Source organism: Sitophilus oryzae, unplaced genomic scaffold, assembly GCF_002938485.1.
Source record: "Sitophilus oryzae breed Bouriz unplaced genomic scaffold, Soryzae_2.0 scaffold_483_pilon_pilon, whole genome shotgun sequence".
Classification (NCBI taxonomy): domain Eukaryota; kingdom Metazoa; phylum Arthropoda; class Insecta; order Coleoptera; family Curculionidae; genus Sitophilus; species Sitophilus oryzae.
In genome coordinates, this window is record NW_022147066.1 from 29089 (window position 1) to 51027 (window position 21939).

Consider the following 21939-nt stretch of genomic DNA (forward strand, 5'->3'; position numbering starts at 1 on the left):
GGTTGTAAGTTGATCGGTGGAGGAATGTTATGATGTTAGTGCTACCGTTTTGAGAAGTGTCAGAAGGTTCAAATTACATAATCAAAATACAGGGTGTTTCAAAAAACAAATGTCATCTCTCGTGAAGAGATTCCTCACGTAAAAATATTTCACGTCGGCTTTATGACGAAAAGGCGTTTGCTGATGGTTGCTTGGGACAAAATAAAAATTCTATCATGGTAGCTCTCTTTTACAGTGTGCTTTTACAGAAAATTGTTCGAGAACACATGGAAGAAGGAAAATTGCCCGAAATCATAGTTTCTCTAAGAACATTTTAGCGAACCAGAAAGTTTTCCGAAAAATACAATCATTGTCAGCTCATTATCATTGTCAGGCCATTGTCATTGTCATTCCTGCCAATTTCTGGAAAATTATATTTATTGTGCCTGTCATCATCCGGCATAAACATGTACAATGGAAGTCGAATTTGTAACCAGTGAACAGGGAAACAGAAACTGTTACTCCACAGCTATTTGTATCAAAAAGGCATGGGTGAAGAAATATGTCTTGTTTTCGTTTAGTTTTTTGGTTTTTATTAAATGGAATTAAAATGGAATGGTGTTTAAATATCCTGAATTAGAGCAATCTTTTACCAAAAATTGACATCTTGGGAAATGCTTATTTCTGTCAATTGAAATTCCATGATTTTTCTTTTCGGGCAACTATCTTTTTGGTTAATTTTCTTTTCGATCAATTGTTTTCGGGCAATTTTACTATATCCGTTGTACTGCTCATGCAATAAAAAAACAGGCGAATTATTTGTGTTCAATTAGTTGTGACCGGTAATTCATGAAAACTATAGAACAGTAACCCTAAAACGATAACTAATTTTTTCAACATCACATTCTAAACTAAACTCAGGGCCAAAACCTATAATATTACGAGAATATCAAGACCTACAACCCCTTTGCACTGGTGACAAACCTGACATTAAATCACCAGAAGATGTTTTATTTTTAAATAATTACTAAAAATATATTAGTACTTAAAAAAATATTTTCGTATAAAAACAATATTATTAAATTAAGCTAGATAAGTTTATTTTCATTTATTATTGTTTTTGCTTCTAGAATAAACATTGTCTTGTTTACAGTTGATTTAATCCAACGCGAATAAAATTATCTACAACTTAACAAGTATAGCTAGAGGCTACTAGTAACATAGCAAGTTGCCGGACGAATATACGTTTACCTATTTGCGTTTGTACCAAGATTCACTGCCTATATTTGGCTACAACGGTACATATACCGCAGTTGCAGTTGTGCTTGGACGGGTCAGTCGTGACAGACTAGAAATACGACGCGAGGAGTGCCGAGTATTTACTATTTTCATTTTAGTGAAATGTGACCGAAAGTAAAATCACGATCGCAAACCGCTTATTTTTTAAAAGATAATATTTAGAATAAATATACATAGATATTTATGATTTGAGTGTAATGTTTCTGAGCAAGCCAAAACTAAAATAAATAAATTCTTTTAACCCCAAAAAAACTAAAATATTACTCTAATTTAAAAACTTAACTTATAACACATAACAGTTCATAACTCAAGAACCATCTTCTTGATGCTGAAACTTTTTTTTATTTTCAAGATCGGATATTTGACATTGGCTAACACATTAGAGCTAATCAGTTTGGAAAGCCTCTCGTATTTTTCCTTGAAGCTCATCCAGATTATTAACCCTATCCATGACCATACACTTTAGATTTTACATATTTTCAGCAATCGTGAAATCATTTTATTGAAAAGATTTTCACATTCTGTCTACCAAAAATAGTTCCATTTCCAATAATTAACAAAGTTCTTGACAAAAAATTGTTCAAATATTCTTGAACAATACGGGCATTGCAACCACCTCAGCAATTTGATTACTTGAAAACGTGTACATTAATCAACACATCAGGCTTTTTGTGTTTTTGTGGGGACACGCACCCATGTGTTTCAAAATTATTAATAACTCTTGATATAGTAGGTAAAATTGGAATTGGCCTCGTTTAATAAATACACAAAAATTGTTTGTCACGATACGTAATTATTTCGTAAATGACCATTTGACGTACAATTTTCTCACCAACTTTAAGTAAACATCCAGCTGCAGAGGTATAAATTAAATTACCGGAGAACTGTCGCGAGAATCTATGTATTCGTTTCCACGTTAAAACACGAATAAATACAAATTCTGAAACATATCTACCTATTTTTATTATATCGCATTTTTTCGCCTGCTTTTTATCCGGCGGACGGGTATAGGTTAATTCGTCCGGTTCTGCCTATGTTACTACTACGGTGGTCCGGTCTGTATATAAAATGCTAATGTTTATCTGTGTCGTCTCTACTGAAGTAACGACTTGCTCTACAAAGTTGCTTTTTTTACTAAAAGATAGCTAATTGGCTCTTCTAAAAACTGTCGTCGCCGGATTTTTTGTTTTTCATTTAATTAAAAAAAAGTATTTTTTTTTCCTGATGTCGTGGCGTATGCGCCAGACTTCAACTAGTTTAAAAATATTATAATATACTATAAGTGCGACATATTTTAATGCTCAAAAAGAGTCGACATATTCTCCAGAGACGAGCATCTGGGTTATAACTGAAATATATTTCTAAAAAAACATATGTTGATATAATGATACAGGGTGGCCCATCGAAAACGTTCCGCAAGGCATAACGGCCAGGGTAATTTTTTTTTTCAGAAAATTCAAAAACACGTCAATTTTGTTTGTGAGGGGGACAACTTTTGCCCCAAAAATTATTGCAAAATCTTCAACCCTCTAAGCAGGGGTGTCATCCCCCGATTTTTTCAAATGGGAAGGGGGGTCAAGTGGTACCGCAGTGAAAAGGGTTTTCTATTCTCTATACTTTCCTGCTTCGTTTTTGAAGATCGGTCGAGTCGTTGAGAAAATATGAAGGATTGAAATTTGAAAAGTTTATTTAAACATTTATGAGATTAAATAATAAGGATAAGTTCCTTCGACCAATTTGCTGTTTTTTCTTATTATTTCTAGATGTTTACGCAATTTTTCAATTGCCACAAGGATGAACGATCGGGTTAGGTAGAGTGTACTGTCTTTTTGAAAGGTGTAGTTAATCGGTACAACTGTCGGTACTGGGCTGAGGACAACCCCAGGGTTTTTCACGAGGTGCACAAACAAAACCCTAAGAAATTGAACGTGTGGGCTGGTATTTTTAGAAATTCTATTGTGAGTCCTTTTTTTCTTCCTGGAAATCTAACAGGTGATATGTACTTGGATTTACTGAAAATACCATCGACCCAGCCCTAACTGACATCATAGAGAACAATCCTGGATACGTTAAAGCGGAACTAATATTTTAACAAGACGGTGCACGTCCACATTACTCTCAAAATGTGCGTAATTATTTAAACAATAACTTTCCCGTTCGGTGGATAGGACGAACGGGTGCAATTGAGTGGCCTCCCCGGTCACCCGACTTGACTCCTTTAAACTTTTTTCTATGGGGACACATAAAAAGTAAAGTGTATAGCACTCCACCCGCCTCATTAGAAGACCTGCGAAGACGAATTATTGATGTTTGTTGCGAAGTGACTCCGCAAGTTCTTCAGAATGTTCTAGAACGGGTTGAAAATAATTTGTATTACTCTATGGAGGTTGACGGGCAACATTTTCAGCATTTTCTTCATTAATAAGATGCGATCTTTCATATTTTCAAAATGACTCGACCGATTTTTAAAAACGAAGCGGAGAAATATAGAGAATAGAAAGCCCTTTTCATTGCGACGCCACTTGACCCCCCTTCCCATTTGAAAAAAGTTGGGGGATGACACCCCCGCTTAGAAGGTTGAAGATTTTGCAATCATTTTTGGGGCGAAAGTTGTCCACCTTACAAACAAAATTGACGTGTTTTTGGATTTTTCGAAAAAAAAAACTTTGGCTGTTATGCCTTGCGGAACGTTTTCGATGGGCCCCTGTATATAAAATGCTAATATTTATCTGTGTCGTCTCTACTGAAGTAACGACTTGTTCTAGAAAGTTGCTTTTTTTACTAAAAGATAGCTAATTGGCTCTTCTAAAAACTGTCGTCGCCGGATTTTTTGTTTTTCATTTAATTAAAAAAAAGTATTTTTTTCCTGATGTCGTGGCGTATGCGCCAGGCTTCAACTACTTCAAAAATATTATAATATACTATAAGTGCGACATATTTTAATGCTAAAAAAGAGACGAGCATCTGGGTTATAACTGAAATATATTTCTAAAAAAACATATGTTGATATAATGATATACAAAATAACTTTTAATTTTAAGTGAGGCATTTTCCCACGAGAGATGGCCCATTTTTTTTGAAACACCCTCTATATCTTTAAAGTCATCTGTAAGTTGGTGTGCTGCATTTGAGTTATATTAAAAAAAGTTAAAATTAAAGACGCACTTGCCTGTTAAAATTGCATTTTCAAGTTGAAACTGCTGGATATTGCAGCTTCATTTATCATAATGATTAAATTCTATTAAACTAATTTTGGTGCTTTGTATTTTCTGTTTTAAGAAAACCCTTCCCATGAGACACAAGGAAATTCATGGCTTCAACGTGCATCCCTCCATGAAGTTTGTCCTAGACTGGGGTATGACTTTGATTTCTGAGAAAATCAAAACAAGAGTAAGACTGTACAACAACGTAGAAGAAGCTCTGGAAGCTGGATACGTTGAAAAGGATATTTTGCCTAAAGAATATGGCGGTACAATGCCCATGTCTGAAATGATACGTAAGAAATATTTTATTTTATGTTTTAATATCCGTTAGTTAAAATATTGGTAAATTTTTTGAAAGTTTCCTTGCACTTGATTGGTAATGTTAATGAACGCAGAATATAATCAACAGAGACAGAACTAACCGAGCATATTTATAAAACAAATTAAGAATTTGATGAAAATCTGTCGAGCCGTTTCGGGAGGAGTGATATAATTCTACAGTTTTATATCCAAAATACATTTTTGCTGACACTGTGTGAGGTCTAATATGTGTTAGTGATGATCATTACCATTCTTTTTAGTGAATCGAATCCTTTGATTCAATTTCTCATATTGAATCGACTCTTACGATTCTTTCATTTGAACAAACCACATATAAAATTTACGTTTCATAAAATTAAAAATCGTAACTGGCACTATCGGCGATAATTTGATCGGACAATTATTTAAGGGACCAGAAAAAGAAATATACAGTTCCTTCTTTTGTTTTCAACACTTTATGGCACTGGCGTAATTGGAGTGATTATTTAACAATAATATTAAGTTATCAATCCGAGTGATCCGATTCAATTCTTACGAATCTTTTTTCCGGCTTATCGTTCAAATTTTAGGAATCCGTGCTGGCCACGATTCAATTGAACGAATCGTATTGTAAGCAATGAATCAATTCCCACGACTCTTTGAACGAACGATCCGTAGAAACGAACGATAGCATTGTGATCCGATTCAATTCTCACGACTCTTTTTAACTCTTTCGTTAAAATTTTATGGATCCGTGAGTAGATTCTTTCGTTTAATAAGACTGATGAGTCAAGTCCTACAGCTGTTTTTAAAGGTTCTGCATAATCGAATCCGAAGAAAATGTGAGCTAGACATAAGTGAACAGCAAATGGGATTTCGCGAGGGACTGGAGACGAGAGAAGCCCTGTTTGCGCTATCGGTGCTTTTGCAGAAGTGCAGAGATCAACGAAAGGAGGTACACCTGTGCTTCATAGACTACACAAAGGCATTCGACTGCGTCAACCACGGGGAATTGCTGAGCATCCTTGAAAGAAAAGGCCTGGATACCCAAGACCTGAAAATTATCCAAAAGCTATACGAGCAACAAGTAGCGACAGTAAAACTACAGGACACTGAAACAACAGCAATACCTATCAAGCGTGGAGTTAGGCAAGGATGCGTATTGAGCCCTATGCTCCTCAATATGTACTCCGAACTAATATTTCGAAATGCGCTTGAAAGTATTCTTCTTATTGTATTCAAAATGCACAGAAGACGGCATAAAAGTGAATGGCAGGCTGATTAACAACATGAGATATTCTGATGATACCGTCGTTATTGCAGACACCACTGAGGGCCTGCAAAGACTTCTTGATAGACTGTCCTCGGGTCTCAGGATAAATACAAGCAAAACAAAAGTCATGGTGATAAATAGAGATGCAAGACAGGCAACGGAGGTAGTCGTAGGTTGGACACAAATAGCAAGAGTCTCAAAGTTTAGATATTTGGGCAGTTGGATTAGTGAAGACCTAAACCCAGACATTGAGATCAGAGCTCGAATTGAGATGGCTAGATCAAACTTCCTAAAATTGCGGAACCTATTGTGCGATAAACGTCTCAACATCCATATAAAAGATAACTTCGTCAAGTGCTACGTACTTTCCACACTTCTCTACGGGGTTGAGTCGTGGACACTCAAAGTAAGCGCAATGAATAAGTTGGAAATATCGCAGAATGCTGAGAATACCATGGACTGACCGTGTCTCGAATGAACGAGTTCTAAACCAAATGAACAAGGACCGAGAACTCCTCGACATAATAAAAAAGAGGAAAGCAGCCTATTTGGGCCATATCATGAGACATAGCAAGTATGAATTCCTTCAGCTCATCATCGAGGGAAAGCGCGGACTCGGACGACGGCAATGCTCCTGGCTGAAGAACATTAGAGATTGGACAGGCCTGGACTCACATACTTTGCTGAGAAGAGCGAAAAATAGAGAGTAATTTGCTATGGTTGTTGCCGATCTTCACTGAATGGAGAAGGCACTTTAAGAAGAAGAAGTGGATAGATAACCAAACAATTCGATGTGTATGTATGGATGGCTGCATTATGTGTATATATCGTGACAATGATAATAATCTGTGGTTGTAGTTTCTGTTTATAGCAATGACTAAAGAATACAAGGACAAATAGCAACCGTGGCACATATTTTTCTTAACATAGCCGCTTGAAGCGATATTTATATTTTTGGTAAATGTTTTCACTACGTCTCTGGTGTGTCCTGTGGTATCATACTAATTAATTACGAAAAAAACGTATTAAAACGTTAACAAAAGGTACAAATCTAATATCGACGTATAGCACAAATCAAGTACATATAATATCAGAAAAATAATTATCGAATTCAATAAAAAAAAGTTAAAAAGGTGTAGTGTACTGTTTATTTCCCTATGAAACGTAACTCCTGGATCTTTCTTATCATTGCGCCTTTTACACTTGAAAGCTGAACAAATTACCATTGTAATAAAGTTTGTACAAAGTTCACTACACACAACCAACTATTAAAAATCGCTAAAATTGATGACCAGCTGATGATTCATTCGTTATGTCCAAAAATATGGCGTCTAAAGGTCACAAATTTTGCTGCAGCCCGTATATGGCCCTTACATGTCCTTATATTCTTTAGTCCTTGGTTTATAGTGTGTCTGCCGTTTTTCAATAAAAGTTTACTCCTGGTTTATTTTCAAGTCGAGTCTCTGAACAATAATACAGCACCGTGCTGACGATTCAATTGAAAGAACCGTATTCTAAGCAGTGAATCGAATGCCACGATTCATTTTTAATACTCGTTCAAATGAAGACTTGCCTACCTCTCATACGTGCTTTTTCTAATTTTTCCATTTTATTGCAAACCGCATGACCTGAACTTGGGTCTCTTATTAAGGGACTTTTTTGATACACACAAATCCTTTTTGGACTTTTTTGATAAAATTTAAATTGCTTTTTTTATTATTGAATATAAACTTTAGTCTTGAGTCAGAGATGAATTGTTGTAGCATCAAATATTTTATAATCCATGACATTATCGGTAAATGTTTTATACAATTTTTGTTCTACCTACTATTTCTACTATTTCTAAATTACTAATTGAAGTTGGAACTTTCAAAATCCAGCACGACAATATAGACAATACCAATATTGTAACATTACTACATGCAGTCCGACGTCCGACTTGTCTAGTCTCACAATATAACATTAAAGTAAGTTTCGTATTTGTATGTTATTAAAGTTAGACTGTTAGCAGAAATTAATTACAAACAAAATCAGATCCATTCTGAAGCTCAAGCCACAATTACCACGATTTTGACTGAGGGAGTAAATTAATTCAAACCATAAACATATCGTTCCGATGTAATGAAGAGGTAGAATTTGAATTATGTAAATATACTTGTATTAGGTATCTGATGTCGTTCATAACTAAGCTAAACGCTAATTTGGGCAAATAGAGGGTTACATTTAATCAGCATTAAATATTGCAAATTAATAAATGACTGGTTTGCTTATTACAAAGTTCGAGATTTTTAATATAATTTGTAAGTAAAAGTTATTATAACAGTTTATTTATAATGATTACAAAAAAAGAAAATATTGTAATAATCACGGTAATAATCAAGTGTATTGTAAATAATATTGTTACTTTGCGGATCTTTCTTAGCTCTTCCGGATATTTGTTAGCTTAGCAATAGACTTAGCTCTTCGATTGTAATGGCCGTTTCCTTATCTCTAGCCAGCACAAATCAAAAGTCTGCGTTACGTTTGAACTCTCTTTTGAACTTTCCTTGGTAGTTAATGAATTCCTGTGGCTGGTAGTTTAAGTAGCACACCCCCAGCAGTCAACCAACCCAAACCTATTTATTCTTTAAACTGTTGACTTATTCGGTATAGTACATTTCAGTTGATTTCAACAAATTCCGACCGCAGCGCTTCAACGGCAAAAACTTGAAATTATCAATATATATTTCACGCCGCCGCGCGCCGGCGCATGTGGATGCGGCGATCATGTTGATCGCATTAAAATAATATTGAAATCGTGACTTTGTCATAATATTTAAGTACTTTAATTTTCTGCTAATGGCAGTTAATGAGGCTATAAAACACACAGGTAAGAGGTTTGTGTGATGTAACGCTGTTTCGGGTAGTAAAAAATAAGTGAAAAAGAATTCGAACTAGGCGTCGCACAGTGTAACGAAATCGGGAAATGTGGGACATTAGCCCATAAAACAAAAAATTAATTCATCAAGTTTTTTATATAGATGGATAAAGGACATCCCAGAGCCCCACCATGTGAGATATTTCTTGAGTTGACCTCTTAGTCGGGGAGTTATGGCGGGTTAAAGTTATGGTTTCCTTAATTTATCAAATCTGTATAAAAATTTCATACAATAAAATTTATTATTTTCAGAAGTTTCCTTGTGTTGTTCAATTCCAACAATTTTTTCCGTAAAGAGAGGTCTTTTACCAACAACAAACCCGAAAAAAACGTCCCAATTTTTTTCAAGTCTAGTTTCTACATGTTTATTATGACTTTCAAAAAAACGCTTACATTCGCGCATGGTTATATATACAAAATATCATAGAGTGAACCTTTTAGTATACTGTTACATATAAATTTCATCCACCTAGATCCGAACCTGGAAGAAAAAAATAAATTTCTTCGCCAATAATTACGCTTTCCATTGATTCGACCGTAGTTTTTTGTGCTATAAGTTCTTTATTGAAAAAAGTATACACTTGTTATGAACATACTGAATGCTATTTTAAGGGCGAGGAACCATCCTCACACTGGGGTGGGGGATAGTTTACAACAATTCAGAAAATCTCAACATTGGAGAAAAATTACTCAAGAGAATATTTTTTCAAACTGGCAAAATTTTCTTCGATGTATTTAACACTCCACCCTCAATGCTGCATCATTGTTGGTGCCAAACTATTGAAGATATATTGCACAACTTATTGATGTATTCAGATCCTCTACTTTCGCATCTGCGCGACCAAAGCATTCTAAAAATAAAAAGTAGACTTGTTTCCGGAAGCGAAAGAGCTCTTGTATATGAATGGAGAAGAAATTGAGAATGATTTTTAAGCATGTTTTATGTAAGTGCCTTACATATTATGTTATTTTGGAATAATATACACCCACATAAATTATCGCATCACTTATTAATTTGGAAAACTGCAAAGTATTCTTAAATTCTCTTGGTTAACAATAATCTCAAAAGTTATTTGCATTAATAGCAACTTGTTAAGGAATGGAAAGTATATTATAACTTAGGCATACCTTAGATTTAGGTTTTTCACATAAAAATGCCTGAAGCGTTTCAAGAATAAATACTACGAAAAATATAAGTGTTGCGAAATTTTTTTGTGAGGTGTGTATTATGGTTTCCTTTGTTGAAGTTGAATACGTTTTTTTTCGCATATTATCATATTATTTAATACTGTTAAATGATATTTGCCACTTGTGTCGTTCTCTTTGAGTTTTGCAGTCTTATTTAATTTATCCCTGATTATTTGAGTATTTAGTAATGTTGATTGAGTTTTGACATATTAGCGGGAGATAAATGATTGTTCGACAGTAATTTGATAACGTTTTTGGTCCATAAGAGCTATAAACTCTTCGTAAATAAAAAAATATACCTGTAAAGTGCTTTTATAAAACTTCGTATTTTTTTTGACCTTCCATTACGCCGTTTTTTTATTCTTTTTGTCCTGTAGCAGAAATTCCTACTCGTATTATTTAATTTCTGTCAAAAAATGTCAGCAAGACTAGTGATAACTGAAGAAAAATGCCAATGTCCCACTATTTTAGTTTTCGTTACACTGTGCGTCGTCTTGTGTTGTGACATTTTCAAATGTTAATAAAATTGCCAAAGAGATGTTAACGCGTAGAGGAGAGTGTAATTAGGGCGTTGTTGGGTGCAGTAACCTTCAATAACTCAACTTTCCCGGATATTCAACTCTCCCGAAACAACATTTTATAGCTTCATAGTTTCTTACACCGATTTGATCAAAAGCAAAAATGGATTTAAGCAGTTCGACGAAGCAAGTGAGTAAACAAAGTGCTCGTTGCATAATCAAAAGATTAAATAGACTTATACTATGAGAGGATAAAATATAATTTGTGCAATATTAATGGTATACTTTTTTTTAATCAACTATTCCAAACTATTCCAACTGAAACAAAAGTCTAGACAAAAGTACAACTTTAACGCCTCTTCAAAAAAGTCTAATACAACTTTTGCAAATTACCTGGGGAGATAACATTTGACCTTTTCAAAATTTACATGGGATTTCCTATGTCCCGTGTTTCGATGCACCACGCGGTATAGGGAGCGATCTATAAGATATATTGCTGTTTGTTTAAATGTGTTTTGTAGTAAATTGATCATATTCCAATATTAGGTCTGTTCGTTTTCCTGTTATTATCGATTCTGAATCGTCCTAGAACTCTCCAGCGCATGCGCAAATGAAATAATGTCTTCATATTTCCTTCTGCGCATACGCATCACAATTCTAGGACGGTTCAGAATCGGTAATAACAGGAAAACGAAAAAAGCTATTGTGTCTGCATTCTTGAAATAGCTTTCATCGACACGAATCCAGTAGACGTACCGGGTGACCAACTAAGAATGGACGCCGGCTGTATCTCAGAAACTACTTATAGTATAGCTTTGGGAAAAAATTCTAATAAGTAAATTGACCAAGAGAAATAGCTGGAAATTATTTTCAAATATCCGCTAGGGGGAGTTTCTCTGATAGCCAATCAGAAAACAGGGTTTTCTCAAAAATATGCAGGTGAACAAGTAGTTTAAATATTACTATTGTAATCACCGAGAAATTCGTAATTTTTATGATATAGAGTATTTTGCTCTATATCAGAAAATAAAGTGGTGGGGGAAGGTTAAACTTACTTTTATTAAAATAAGGATAACTCTGTGTGTGTGTCTGTGTGGTTTGGGTCACCCGATTTAAACAAACTAAAGCTTGTTTAAAAGAGCTTTTCTTCCTTAATGGTCTGCAGTATAAATTTTGTTTCCATAATTTTTTTCGTGGTAGCTAGAGGGCGCTGTTTGACATCATATCAGATATTGCGCTTTTGCATAAAAAAATTAAATAGGAGGCTATATTTCTCTCTCTTTGCAAAGTTAAATAGAGCACAAAATTTCCAAAATATCAGCGCAAACTGAATCTTTCTGTCTTCTCTCTAACTGGAGATATTAAGAGAACAAATCATGTTAGGCTGCCGCTTACAGGGGCGGATACAGAAATTTATTTTAGGGGGGGCCCAAATCAAAAATAATGTAAAATATGCCTTTTAGGGCGTAATTTTTAACCCAAAAGGCTAATATTTAACCCAACTTACAGGTTTTAGGGGGGGGCCCATGCCCCCCCCCCTCTATATCCGCCACTGGCCGCTTAGGATTATATGGTCTAAAAATTATTGTAGTAGGCTAGGAAACAAAAAGAGGTAAATTGGTTACGTCAAAATATCAAAACGTTAAGTTCAGTTTTCGTGCATCTGAATTTCGCGGGGTCATAAATAATTTTTAAACGTGTTTATGTAACATTATCGTCCATCCATATAATTTTTGCAAATTTCTTGGTTAATTATACGTAGGTAGCTCAGACTAAAATTCCAAGTAGCAAAAAGAAATTCTAAAAGGATTGAATTATTTTATAACAGCCGAATAGCGTTGTCTTAAGGACTGCTTGATTTTATTAAGCGTTTGGTTTCGACCATTCTGTTTTTTAATAAAAGTTGTCATATTAAACTATTTTCTAGTGGTTTTTACAACGTATCCTATAACGCATTAAACAATAATTTCTTTTAGTATGATATAACACTTAATAAGCTTTAGTATGATATAACACTTAACAATGCTATATGATAAAAAAACATATTATTTTATTAGACTCTTATACCCACCATGTAAGAGTTCTATAATATTCATTTAACTAGTAGTCACAAGATCATATAATAGTTACTTAAAATTGGCTTATTAAAGTTGTATTACGTTGTATAATAGAATGTTTTATTGCATTAAACTACGGTGCTGTATACAACACTAGTTATATAGCCTTATGCCTTATATGATAAAATTGTGATTAACAAAATAAATTCGCTGTAATATTTGCATTATAAAACTGGTAATGTATAATATAACCTCATTTTAAATTAAATGGTATACCTAGTTATTTATTTTGTTATTGTTGTTGTTGCAAAAGTAATATCTACGTAGAAATATAATCACAGCTATTATGAATTCTGGACAAAATTGGAAAAAAGTTAACAAACGCAGTGGTAGTTATAAAGAGCATGTAAGAAGAAACTCCTCGAAATTACCGCAAATAATCCCGAGAATTCCCTGGGTTCCCAAAAGCCAAAATCCCTCGGGTTGTCTGGCTTCTTCAAAGCATTGTTGCCACGTTGATGTAAAAGTTTTACTGTAGTAATGTTTGTATTGTTTTATTGTTGTTTTTCCAAGTCCTTAGGTTGCCGCTCACTCGTCGGTCATGCATGAAATGCATTGCGTGCATGAATCCATGAAAATCTGATCATGTTTGTTAGTTTAAATACTAACCAAATGAGATTTGGCAACATCTATTTGTCACAAATCTCAATATGTCAAAAATAGTTTTATAGTGCCTGGAAATTCTGCGTAATGATAGATATTTATCCTATACCGTTTTATTTTACAACAAAGACTTATTTAAGGGATTCATTTATAATAAAATGGTTGCATTATAATCCGCCATGTTTAAGGCAGAATTTTTGTATGGCCTATGGCCGCCATTATATGAAGCAAAATTAAAAACATCAAAATAAATTGTAAAATATTATTTCTAAAGTTTTATTTTTGAGAACTATTTTGTGATAAGATTTCCACATACAGTAATAATCTGTTTAATTAAATTAAAAACAAGAATTTTTGAAAATTTTATTTTATTTTATTGTTTAAATTTATACGTAAACCTTAATTGAAATTAAAGCGCTTTAATTTTTTGCCAAATACTTACCTATAATCTACCAGTAAAATTTTCGGCGCAACAAAAATTGTCCCTACTTTTCAAATCCAAAGATTTTTTATATTATATATTTGTTGTACCTTCTGGCTCTACCCGCCATTTTCACCGTCGAGTAAAGTCTCCTTTTTAACAATCCACATCCTCCAGATTCATTTTACGACACGCTTAAAATATGATTTGCTCCTGATTTTCTTCGGTAAAAAATAAAATACTCTTTTACCTCGCTAAATGATCAAATGTTTTTATTGTTCTGTTTCTTAGATGTGAGTACGTAATACACAATAAAACTAGTTTTATAATAGTTATATAACGCTGTGTAAAATAGTTGCATAAGAGTTGTATACCCTTTTTATAAAACTTCTATACTACTAAACGGTTGTATAAAAATGGGCCTTTTTTGGTTGTAAAGCTTTCATATTACGGTTTTATAGCACGTTATACGAATTGAGGTATCCTATAAAAATGATCACATAGCTGTTTATACAGCCTTTATAAAATAAAATTTGCTACTTGGGTAGTTATTAATCCAAGATGGTTCTTGATTTCACTTGTTTTCGTGATATACCTGTTATTTGTGTTATTTATTATTATATTATAAAGTTTATGTCGTTTGAGTCACTTTTCATATAGCACCGAAGGTGCGAATTTTAACAATATGCATTACTGGACGAAATCTACCCTTGATGCAAGTAGTTCAGCACCAAGACCGTTGGTCGGTAAATGTTTAGGCAGGAATTCTAGGATGGCGAATGATTGGACTTTTTGAATTATCCGAATGAAATTAACTATCCATAATTTCTAAGAGATGAATTGCCAATTTTGTTAGGTGATCCATCATGATGAAATTGCATTTGTTGCAATTTCATCAGCATGAATGCAGTTGGTGTAGATGATGCACTTAGTGCAGTTGTGCCGCTTATTTTGCTATGAATATGTGGGGCTTCTTGGATATCACTTACTTTAGTAGACATGCTGGAGCGGCATATTTCCATGGCCAGCCAGGTCATCGGATTCAATATGCCTGGGTTTTAATTTATGGGGTCGAATTAAGAACGAACATGGATAAATAACAATTAAATGGTATTAAAATGAAATTAAAATATATGTTTTCATATTTTGACGTAACCAATTTACCTCTTTTTGTTTCCTAGCCTACTACTATAACTTTTAGACCATATAATCCTAGGCGACAGCCTAATATGATTTATTTTCTTAATATCTCCCGTTAGAGGGAAGATAGAAAGTTGCAGTTTGCGCTAATATTTTGGAAATTTGTGCTCTATTTAACTGTGCAAAGAGAAATATAGCCTCGTATTTTAAGTTTTTATGCAAAAGCGCAATATCTGTTATGATGTCAAACAGCGCCCTCTAGCTACCACGAAAAAAATTATGGAAACAAAATTTGTACTGAAGATCATTAAGCAAGAAAAGCTCTTTTAAACGAGCCATAGTTTGTTTAAATCGAGTAACCCAACCCACACACAGAGTTATCCTTATTTTAATAAAAACAAGTTTAACCTTCCCCCACCAGTTTATTTTATGAGATAGAGCAAAATACTCTATATGAAAAAAATTACAAATTTCTCGATGGTTACAATAGTAATATTTAAAATACCAGTTCACCTGCATATTTTTGAGAAAAAAATGTTTTCTGATTGGCTATCAGGGAAACGCCCCCTAGTGGACATTTTTCGAACTTGAAAATAATTTCCAGAGATTTCGCTTGGTCGATTTGCTCATTAGAATTGTTTTTCCAAAGTTATACGATAAATAGTTTCTGAGATACAGCCGGCGTCCATTCTTAGTTGGTCACCCAGTACTGTACTTAGTTCTATATCCACTAAATATTGGACACCCGGTACTATAGAATTTTTATTAGTGTCTAATAAAATTTGCTGAGACTTGAGTCTTTTTTAAGCAAAGGAAATTATATCTTTTGTTTAACAACAAAAACAGGATACGGGATGTCATCCCTGATATCGTCCCTCTGAAAATATCTCTCCCACCCTCTAAATCGTAATAATTTTACAGACGATATCTCTCCGAGACATTATCGAATAATTTATCATTTATTCTCGTCATGTCGCCCGACATAAAAGTTTCAACGCGAGGTGAGATTCGGCTCTGGGAGGGAGGGGGAAACGTCTAAGTCAATATTAATATGGCGGATTAAAAAGAAGAATGTGAATTAAACATCGTAAAAAAGACGGAGAGAAATGCTTTTAGGAGCGGAGTCGGAGACGGGAATTAAGGATTTATAAAAGAGGGTAGTAAAAAAAGGAACGGGAGTTATTTAGATCCGCAATGACGGATAAAAGGAGCTTTACATTGAGAGTTATTAGGTCAAAGTTTTAGATTTTCCAGATTTTTTTATCTAAATCTTATACAGGGTGGTCCGAAGTGTATTCCGGAAACTTCGGCAGCGTATTTTGCAGATAAAAATAAGTGAAAAAGTTTGTGTGTCCAAAATGGGGGGGGGGGCTTAGTTTCGGAGGTACAGGGTGTAGAAGTTTCATTTTTATTTCGATTTTTCCTAAATATTTTCTGAAGTAGCGTCGATATTTGGATAATAATTGGTGTCTGGGAGTTTTTTGACATGAGAAATTTGATTTTGATGTCAATATGATTGCTACTTGTAGAGGGCACCACCTACATATTTTTTAACTAGTTTGAAAAGTAATATATTTTTGCCCGTATCTGTATAAAACTACTGAGTAAAAAAATATATATTTACGACGTTTTTTACGTAAAAAAGGTCTCTTGGTAAAAATCGTTACGAGTAATAATTCTCGAGATATTTGGCATCGAAATTATCAATACCCTCTGTCATCATTGACATAAATTAAATTAAATATGTTGACTAAATAGTTATTAGACTGAAATCATAAATTTGAAATATTTTTGTACCAAAAGTTCAAGCGAAACTGTTTTATCATCATTTTTTCGAAAAAAATTATGATCAATTTTAAAAAATAAAAAGTTCCCAAATTTATCATTTCAGTCAAATAAATATATCTATTCAACATGTTTATTTTTGTCAATATTGACACGTTTTGACTATTTCCATTCTAAATAGCTTGATGACGGTTGCTCGTAGCGATTTTTACCTACATTTTTTACGCAGAAAATCACGGAAATGCATTTTTTTACTCAGTAGGTAGTTTTATACAGGTACGGATGCAAAGTTACTACCGTTCAAAACAGTTAAAACACATGTAGGTGGCGCTCCCTACAAATAGGAGTTATATTGACATAAAATCAAATTTCTCATGTCGAAAAACGCTCAGACACCAATTTTCATCCAAATATTGACTTTACTTCAGAAATTATTTGGAAAAAAAATAAAAACGAAACTTTTACACTCTGCATCTCCGAAACTAAGCACTTTGCGACATATATTTATACGAACTTTTTTACTTATTTTTATTTGCAGAATATGCTGCCGAAGTTTCCGAATACAGTTCGGACCACCCTGTAGATTATAGTAATATTGTAAAATTGGTTTTCCGAATCTATATCAGAATTGACAATGTTTACCATTAAATAATAAACAAAAATATATTATCTATTAAATACGGTATAAATTCATACATTAGTTTAGTTGAAATATTTTATTCTCCGAGTGTAAGAAAATTGAAGTTTTTTCCCAATCATAAAGACGAAACTGAAACGCTATTTTCCTTAAATGATGGTACTTAGAGTTTTTATATCAGCTAATTTTAACTTTGTTCTAAAACTGCTGTTAAAAAATAAAGTTTCTCTGAAATTTCCAGTAGATTGTGATGATTTTCCGAAATATTACCATAATAATCTCGCAAGACTGGGATATTTTGTCTAAATGTAAAAAAAAACTAAAAAGAAGGTAATAATTATGACGTTATGATTTACGAAAGGCATCATAGCTTGCGCAATCTCAAACATATCTGTAGATTTTACTAACTTTTATGAAGTGGCTTTTTTGACCTATTGATCTGCGACCTTCTCAGACCCATTGTGGTCTTCTGATTACTGGACTACATTCTCCAGTCGTATCGTTTTTATAAAGTCCAAAAAAAATAAAAATAAAATGGCTTATCATGACCTAATGCTAGAGATGAGCAAAACTGCTACTTTCCAATCGCAGTTAAAACTGCGATTGTGATTTATAAATCGATGTGACTGTAACCTGCGATTGCGATTTTAATATTAATAAAATGGTACGTTATAAAGTTAATATACCGGGTGCTTCTCGAATGTATCTCCCCCCTATATAACTTTTTTATTTTTTCATATAAAAAAAACGAGAGTTGGTATGTTATATGACATAAATTAAGATTGTTTGACGTATTCAAATGTTTTTGGTCGTTTCTTGTTTCACCGAAAATGACTACAACTTTTGATTTTTAAATGGCACCCTCAGTATATATCTACTTTATTCGATAGAAAATGCCACTCTGAATAGCATATGCAGCACATATCATGTGTCAACTTTTGACATTTTCGCTTAAAAAACTCTTATTTTAAATTTCAATCTGGAGTGCCAAAGCTGTGTTAAAAACACTAATTTTTAATCAAGGAGCCTTGGAAAAATAGTTTTGATCGTCTAATGTTATTCGAGTCTTATCCTTGCCAATTAAAAGATGCCCTAATCGTATTTTTAATGCTACTTCATTTTTTCAAATAGAACTAGGGTGGCTCATTAGCATATTTGGAAAAAGCATTTTTTAGGAATAATTTGGTACCACACACTTGGTATTTCGAGTCAAATTGTTGTTATGAACCTCATGTTACAATTTCAAATAAACTATATGCGAAAATCTCAAAAGTTGACATATGATATGTCATTCTATGCAGAGTGTCATTTTCTATTGAATAAAGTAGAAATATACCAATTAAAAATCATTTTTGGTCATTTCCGGTGAAACAGGAAGTGACCAAAAATAATTGAATAAGACAATCAATCCTAATTTATGTCATATACTAACATTCCAAATCTTTTTCTTATTTGAAAAAATAAAAAAGTTATATATATTATTGAGACGCACCCGCTATAACAAAATAAGGTAAAAAAGGGCTGAAAAAAGTATCCAATATTAACAGAGGTTCTTTACAATAATCTATGTCTTTTAGTTAATAAAGAATAAAAATAGATAATTTTAATAATTTGAATCTATAAAACTGTGCCTTCTTACTTCACATTCTTCTGCATGTCTAATTATTTGCAACTTTCTTAGTGTCTTTTGTTGAGTATTTTTGTAACTGTTAAATGTTAATTGTCTAATGTCTAATTAACTTTTTCGGTACAATTAATCTAAGATTCTGTACTTTATATTTATCCATAATTTCTCCATTCTCGACAAATTTGGCAACAAACTTAGCTATAGCCAAAGCTTGAATGGAAAGAAATTTAGTAGAAGTATCGGCCACTCTAATTATTGTAAAGCCCTTCATTACTATAATAACTGTTTAACAGAACATACAGTTAATGAAATGGAAAGTACTTCATTTGAAAAAGGAGAGAGAAACTATTAAGCTACTAACCTTTGTCCATATTTATCAATTTTTATAAATCAAATTTTCATAACCTTAGGCATTAAATCGTTTATAACACCATAATACATTCATTTGAAATTTTAGTTAAACCCTGACGAATTTAACTTCCTTACCTTTTAAATATGTTGCTTCTTCCTCTTCTTTTACCATCTTTCGCAAGGAACTTTGCTATCAATGGGCCGCAATTAATGTCTGTTTCTTTTCTTGTTTAATTCCAGAACTGTGGAAAGAAGAACTGAAGAAATCGCACCCCATTCTAATGTCCCACGACGAGATGGCCGTAAACGAGGAATTGTTCAGCCGCAGGGAGAAAGAGGGCGCCGTGTCCGCCCTCAGGCGTCAGGGGGTGTCCTGTGGCTCGGAGAAAGACGGCCTCTGTGGCGTGACGGGCAACTTCAGGAAGCTGGAGGTCGACTGAAAGCAGATAAAGTTTATCGGGGAAGAGTAAACATCGGAGTTGTGCTTTAGCTTGTAAACCTTTTTTTATTCTTTTCTGTTATGTTGATTTATCTTTACAGGTTTTAGGGCGTGTTTGTAGATGTTTCACTTGTTTCAAGCACCAATTAATGCTTAAAAGGTTTTAAAAAGTGTGTTCATATCGTAGTTATTATGAATTATCATGAGCATTGATGTATTTTCGTATCATAAGCTATGCTATTTTTTTTATTGAATATAGAGACATTTTATCTTGCCAATTTTTCTTAAAATGAAAAATTTTGAATCTATAATTTCTAAAGCTGGAATTTTAGGTGCATTTAAAACCCACTGTTACTCTTAAGAATTTTCAAAGTATTATTAGAGTTAAAGTAACATTATGTATGCTAGTATGTGTAGTGGGATAGTTGTTGGTATATTTTTAAGTTCTTTCTAAATCTATTATTTTGTTAACTGTGATTGGTGATGTTATAACCATTTTAGATATAAGTTTATCTTATATATAAGATTATTTGTTGAATTGTATCACAAAAATTATCTTACAAATTTAGAGATTTAGTAATTTCTGAGACAATTTTCATGTAGTTATTAAGTGTTTCTTTTGTTTATAAATCTAATAGTTTAAGTGTTTGTATTGCACCCATTACATTGAAATAGTCTTCCAATAAAGATTTTTTATAATACCACAGTGTTTTTATTGTAGGCACAATTAGGTACGTATTGTCTCATCTTTATTCAATTTAGTTTTACCAAGATAGTGTTACGTTTTTCGTCGGTTCCGTGTGGATAGAATGTCAAAATTTATTTAAACACGATTTATTTAACACTAATTATTAACAAACAATAGCGATTAAAAAAAAATAAAGAACTTATTTACAATTTATCTAACTATTTATCTAACAGGAATTTATTTTGAATTAGCGCGGCGCTTGTAACTTCAGGCTTCATGCGCCTACTTATATAGGAGAGAAACAGACAATCCAGATTTGTCTAGTCAATTCTTAGCCGTTCTAGAAGGTCGACGTCGCCGGCGTATGAGTCATAGCCGAGTGGCCGACCAAGCCTAAGGCCGAGTTCACACGGTACGGGTCCGCAACAATATAAAACATATATGAAAGCTTTCTATAAATCAGGAACAATTCCAGAACTAAAAAAACTACACTCCTATCTAATGACTAGATGACAAGATGTCAGTAAATGAGGAAATGTTCAGATACATAAAAAATATCTGACAGTAAAGAATATTTAGAGTAAACGCCACGAATGTTTGGGAGTGATTCATCGCTTGATGAAGTTTGAATCGACACGCGCGCTATCATTTTTACATTAAAAACGTAAATTTTTACCGCAGACGTAGGTTTTTAAAGCCCGGTCTAATCATCTGCCTGCGCTCCTTCTACTTATTCTAAAATGTTAGCGCGATTGACAAAGACGATACTATATCGCGTTTCTTTGATTGATTCGTTTTTGTGCGTCAGACCATTGGTATGCTTGCAGTGCGACCAATGGGGCATTTCATTTTATATTTATAACCAAATATATGTTTTGACAAGACTTTGACAGTTAAAACAACAAATTACAACAGATTATATATTGATTATTATATGACTTGAAACACCATGGCACTGGAATTAAGTTTTATGTGACCTTGAACAGATTAGTTCACATGGTAGCGACCGATGAATCACTCCCAAACATTCGTGGCATTTACTATATAATATTTATAGTGTTTTGATTGTAACTAATATCAATTAAGAGATTAACGTCAATTTATTAATAATTCGACTGGTAAACCAAAATATGTACAAAAAAACATAATATATTCTAAAAACACAACCACTAAAAAATCGAAATTGGGTTTTCTAATTACTTTGCACAAATTAACTGACAAAAATTGTACTACACCTCTGTTTTAAAACACAGGTGTACACAATTAATTAGTTATTTTATTAAGTTAATAGTCAAATAATAATATAATCTTAGAGGAATTATTTATATCAACAACACAAAGAGCTAACATCAAAAGTTGTTTCAAAAATTTAGAATAATAAAGTACTTATGCCAAACATGATATAGTACATGCTATAGTACATATATTATGGTGGACCAGTTTAACAGATGGAC

At 33.2% G+C, this 21939-nt stretch overlaps 1 protein-coding gene across 1 annotated transcript in view; it reads left to right on the forward strand.

Moving 5' to 3' along the window:
• Positions 1-20498, forward strand: part of LOC115886331 (alpha-tocopherol transfer protein-like) — a 39343-nt gene extending 18845 nt beyond the window's left edge. Inside the window, exons 4-5 of the mRNA XM_030905425.1 lie at positions 4558-4774; positions 19599-20498. Coding sequence (XP_030761285.1) covers positions 4558-4774; positions 19599-19798 — 417 coding nt within the window. The 3' untranslated portion in view covers positions 19799-20498. The remainder of the gene's footprint in view (positions 1-4557; positions 4775-19598) is intronic.
• The last annotated feature ends 1441 nt before the right edge of the window (positions 20499-21939 follow it).